The 5430-nt window shown below is 40.7% G+C and overlaps 1 protein-coding gene across 1 annotated transcript; it reads left to right on the forward strand.

Annotated features, from left to right (window-relative positions):
* The first annotated feature begins 471 nt into the window (after positions 1–471).
* LOC124649683 (rRNA-processing protein FCF1 homolog) lies at positions 472–3384 on the forward strand. Its single transcript, XM_047189275.1, has 9 exons — positions 472–689; positions 767–832; positions 925–1030; positions 1573–1615; positions 1734–1806; positions 1954–2041; positions 2866–2922; positions 3018–3096; positions 3187–3384. The coding sequence occupies exons 1-9, from the start codon at positions 616–618 to the stop codon at positions 3198–3200; spliced, it is 600 nt and encodes a 199-aa protein (XP_047045231.1). The 5' UTR covers positions 472–615; the 3' UTR covers positions 3201–3384.
* Positions 3385–5430: the final 2046 nt, after the last annotated feature.

Consider the following 5430-nt stretch of genomic DNA (forward strand, 5'->3'; position numbering starts at 1 on the left):
ATTTTGGACCAAAGGGAGTAGTTCTTGTAATGAAATAAAAACTAGAATGAAAGTGAAAAATAAAAAATAAGATAAAACCGGGAAAAATCATAATGAAAGAAAGATATAAAAGGGAAGATAATTTTTTTCATGTTATCATGCATGTAGAAAAATGTATCCATGTATTATCTCCGAAAATAAAAAATAAGGGAAAAATAAAAAATAGTTATAAAAATAGTAAAATGCTCAAATAAAGAAAGGAGAAAATAAGTACTAAGCAGATTGCAAAACAAATTATTATTTTTTGAGGGGATTGCAAAACAATTGTTTTTCGAGCATCGAATTGCAAAATAAATTCAAAAATAATTTACGCGTGCCCTTGTTGGGCCGGCCCAGCCCACACGTGGAACAGGGGTACTCGTCGGTTGCCCTCCGCCTCTCTTGTCCCGCCGGCCAGAGCTACCTCCGCCGCCCTCCCATCCGAGCGACCGTGTCTACTTCTCCCCCGCCGCTGACGGATTCGAGTCGCCTCCGCGCCACCGGATTCGAATCGCTGCCGCGGGGTTCGGGTCGCCTTTGCCGCCGCCGGATTCGAGACGCCGTCGCCGCCTACGCCAGCAGAGGTCTGAGCTGAGGATGGGGAGGGCGAAAAGCAAAGGCGCCAAGTTCGCGGCCGTGAAGAAGATTATCAGCAAGAAGACCATCAAGAAGTAAGCAGCCATCCCTTCTCCCAGTAAGCGCCAATCCTGTTCGTGCTGCTCTGAGCCCTAAACCTTGCGTTGCTTAGGTACAAGGATGAGGTGCTGGACCCCAGGAGGAAAGACACGGAGAAGGAAAAGCTCGGCCGGAATGTGTGAGTGCCTACTTGAGCATGGATTTAAGGATACCATTTTTTGTGTGCACTTTATTTTGATGTGCCATGCGTCTTGGGTTTGGTGCTTGCAGGCCGCAGGTCTCCTCGGCGTTGTTCTTCAGCTACAACATGGCGCTGGGGCCGCCGTACCGGGTTATTGTCGACACCAACTTCATCAATTTCTCCATCCAGAACAAGGTCCGTCCTCCGAATTAGTGTGCTGTTTTTTTGTTTCACTTATCTGAAACCCTGTGTAAATCTAAACATGACAAAGTATTCAATGTTCACCAGAAGTTGTCTTACAACTGCCCTGTTTCGGTAGATAGTTTCAAGTTTGTATTCATCAGGACTGAAACATGGGATGCAGTTTTTTTCTTCTTATTAGCAAGTTATTAAGTTATAATAACAGGCATGTATGCTAATTCCTGTGTAGCAATAAAGGTAATTCATGGATCCATTTGCTTGTGCCATGTGGTGTGTTTTAGATCCACAAGTCAATGTGAGGAAAAGCTTCAGCACTAACCTGAAGCTGCTAACACCATATGACAAAACATTATATGGACAGGATAACTGTTTATATTGTGAGTAGATTTAGGGCACTATTTTTCCTTATTTGATTTCGCAAAAAAAAAGTTGCTCATTTTATTTGCTAATGCCAATGATGTTCCGTTTAAGTCAGATTTGTCTTCATGCATAGGAGAAATTATCTGTGTGACTGAATGTTTCTTTTTCCTATGCAGTTGGATCTGGAGAAAGGAATGATGGACTGCCTTTATGCAAAATGTAAGCTTATGGCACCATTCTATTGCTTTCAGTTATCTTATTTGGACTTGTGCTATCCTTTTGATGTGTATTTCGAACTGCATATTTCTTGCCTGAAAAATTCATCCTTACTATGAAGGTACCCCTTGTATCACTGACTGTGTTATGGCTGAGCTTGAAAAGCTTGGACAAAAATATCGTGTGGCTTTGAGGTATGTTCATGCCCAATAGTTATTCTATTATATGATGTATTGCCTCCCTATAAGTGTTCTATTTGACAATATATGTGGTTAGTGTTTATATTATTCATTATTTATTGTCCATTAAAAATTGTGTTTTTGTGATTACCTCTGTTACAGAATTGCTAAGGACCCTAGGTTCCAGAGATTAGCATGCACGCACAAGGGAACATATGCTGATGACTGTATCGTGGACAGAATTACTCAGGTAAGATTCTGCCTCCTTGAGTTACTTTTTGTTTAGTTGGAGTACAGGTGCCAACAGCATTCTATTGGGCTTAAGAGGCGAGGTAGCTCATTTTAGCAAACTCCCCATATAGTCTTCAGAAACTTGTCATTCATACTATGAACATATCTTTTTGGTGTTGCCAAATTTTAACAGAATCAATGTCAGAAATGATTTAAGTCTTTTTGGTTTGTTTGCTCCTTAAATTTCAACACAAAGTAACCCTCATTCCGTTTTTTTCCAGAGTTCTTAGTTGATTTAAAATCTTTATTCATGTTCATTATGGCATCCAAGTTTCTTCCAAGTTGAATGAATAGGTTCTGCATGTGAGGTTGGCCTATTAATACCTATTAGGTGATGTGTACTATTTGTTAAAGCTTCACTATAATTTTTGTGGAGATGCATATATTGTATCAAGTGCATGCTATTGTGCCCATGCAAATACATATCTTGGCATGTACTAACTCTGTTCCAAAATACATGATGAAGCTTGTTGTCAGACCTCCCTATCTTTGATCATTATATATATATATATATTTTTTTTTTGGATTTGTTAGATAAAAATTGTCCATCATATTAGAAAATTGTCCATCATATTAGCCCTGAGAAATCGCTTCAATATTTTTAATAATTATTTACGTACAGATTCATACAAAAGGTCAAGAGTCAAATTTACTTCAAGTTGCTCACAAGTAATACATGCTTTATTGCTTTGGAATGCATAGTTCATCTTCAGATAGCTATCAATAATCACTTTGGCATATGTTACCTTTTATGTTACCGTAACCACATGTTTTCTGTAACAGCACAAATGCTATATCGTTGCCACATGCGATAGAGATTTAAAGAGGAGAATAAGAAAGGTATACTTGCAGCAATAAAGCTCAGCATCAGGATCTGATATCACAGAAGTGATGCCCTTACGCTGATAATGTTATACATACTGTCAATGTGGCAGGTTCCTGGTGTCCCAATCATGTATATCACACAACACAGGTACTCGATAGAACGACTCCCTGAAGCCACAATTGGTGGAGGTAATATACTTCACCTTGGTGGGAGTTTCTGTTCATTTTTGTGCTCGTGGTAAGTTCATGACCTAAGAAATGTGCTGTTATCTTATGCAGCACCAAGAATCTGATTTGCCCAGATACAAAGAAGTGGGAGAACATGTCTCATGGGACCAAGATCCTATATTTAGGATGTCTAAGAATACTGTGTGCTGAGCTGAGCTAATTGTAACCATTTCAAAATTTGTACCGACCGTGGCAGGATATTATTTTCCATGAACTCTAAAGAAACTTTATAAAGGATCTGTTTAGTTATCTTTCGTCTTAAACTACAGTGTAGCTTCCCAGGTTTCTTGATGTTCTTGATGATGGTGTTGAGTTGCCGACTCAAAACTATCAAATAGGTCCCTATGTAATATGTGAGACGTTGTATGGTTCATTACTTTGGCATACCGGGGTTCTTCAGAAAGAATCGCTATGATGAACTGAGCAGATACCAAAGTCGTGTGCACTGAAGATGAATGGAACCATATTACATCCGAGATTGGACTGGACAGTTCGTCAATGAAAGGCGACTATCCTAGAGGAAATTGTCCCCTGGAGCGTCATCATAATTTGCTGCAACTTGCGAGAGGGTGCTCCATGTGCCTGTGGAGATAGGGGCAGCTTCCCACTTCTACAGGAGGTATATGTCCCAACTCTCTCTATATAGCCAACGTCTCACTCTCATTAGATTTTTATACGCACAAGTTGGCAAAGATGTGACGATCAAACGAGACATTGAGATGGAGTCTGTCTTTGTGCCAATGCCATGCTATATAAGCTTAGCAAGTACTGCATGCTTGACCACAACCACAGCAGAGGCAGATCCATCTGTAGTAGTAGCAGCAGTGCAAGAGCAGAGAGCCTTCCTGCTCACCCAGCTCAACCACTGTACGTTCCTGTTCAGCCAGGATGGACAGCAAGGTGAAGAGCCATGGGAAGCACAAGGGGTCAGGAGGAGGGATTAGCAGGGTGCTGAGGGAGCAGAAGGCTAGGCTCTATATCATCCGGCGATGTGTCGTTATGCTCCTCTTCTACCATGACTGATCCACCTCTGCTCTACTCTTCTCTAACCCGACCATAGGTGTTCTGTTCTTCGTCTGGTTTTCGTTTCTAGCTAGGCTTAACAGAGGTGTGTGTGTGTACATAGGGTAGTTCAGAATTTTTTGGTGTGGTGGTCCTGGGTCCTGCAATGGCAAGATTGTGCATGTACGGATCTGTTGTGTGTTGGCATCCTTGTTGTGCATTTGCTCCATCAATAATGAAAAATCGCACAAAAAGAAAGAGAGGATTATGCAACTTTCTCAAAAAGGTTTATCTCTGGGTATTCCATTTCATGATCCGAACTGTTGGCGCCTGATTGTGATCGAGTCTCTGACTAGCCACCTAGTAATTGCTAATGCAAATTTGCATCCTTTGGGATTGTTCTTACCTCATTCGATAAGATTTGAACATTTTTCGGGTAAATTTACTTGCATTTTTGTTAGTTCATTTTTTTCTTCTTATATTATCCTCAGGTTTGTAAATGCAAAGGCTAATTCAATCTTTTGTCAATTTTGCATTCACATGAGCGACTATACACATGACTCCTCTCTTATGGGGCTACTGGTTTTGTTGCAGCATTGAATAAATCAGTGTGTCTAATATATATCATGCTTTCCCTTAAAAGCACAATGATTCATCTGTACATTTTTTAGGCGACAAAAATGTCTGGTATAGCAAGCACCACTCGACGCCAGAAATGAGAAGCTTCAAGGTGCATGCATACATGTGCCTCTTGGTCTTTATTTTTTAGAAGTCACTATGAACAGAGTCCTTACAGATCGCATCTGGTGCTACTATACGTCGTTATCTTCAGAAGTTCTCACAGGTGGCCAGAATACTGGACTACCAAGCAAGCTGACAATTATAAACTTATCATTAAGCATGCAGCACTGTGCATTTCCATTAAGGAGGTTTGTTTGGTTAATGTTGCCCCCAAGGAAGAATGCATGCCATACATGCAATGATCTTTGATATATTTCCATGTCGATTGTAAAGACAGCTGCAGCCATTAGCTTGGAATTGCAGTTCTCTTTTTGAGCCGAACAGCCTTGGTGGATGCATCAACTTGATACAAACCTTAGATGATGTTTTGCTTAATCAAGGAGTCGCTTTAGTTTACTGCTACTTGGCTCGGTTCCAAATGAGTGTTCTTTTATTTGTCCAAAGGTCGCGAAACCCCCGTTTAACCCACCATTGGAGGCTGTGTAAGAAGCACTTATCCCCCAACCACTTGCTGGACTTTCTTCAGAATTCATGTCCAAGTTCAGGCCATTC

The sequence above is a fragment of the Lolium rigidum genome, chromosome 4 (genome assembly GCF_022539505.1).
Source record: "Lolium rigidum isolate FL_2022 chromosome 4, APGP_CSIRO_Lrig_0.1, whole genome shotgun sequence".
Taxonomy (NCBI): Eukaryota; Viridiplantae; Streptophyta; class Magnoliopsida; order Poales; family Poaceae; genus Lolium; species Lolium rigidum.

What these genes read in the sequence shown, in the direction of transcription:
- LOC124649683 (XM_047189275.1), top strand. Translation starts at nt 616, where the DNA reads ATGGGGAGGGCGAAAAGCAAAGGCGCCAAGTTCGCGGCCGTGAAGAAG. An exon ending in ATTTCTCCATCCAGAACAAG is followed by an intron (nt 1,031 to 1,572) that starts GTCCGTCCTCCG and finishes TTTCCTATGCAG; the next exon opens with TTGGATCTGGAGAAAGGAAT. An exon ending in TAAAGAGGAGAATAAGAAAG is followed by an intron (nt 2,923 to 3,017) that starts GTATACTTGCAG and finishes TCAATGTGGCAG; the next exon opens with GTTCCTGGTGTCCCAATCAT.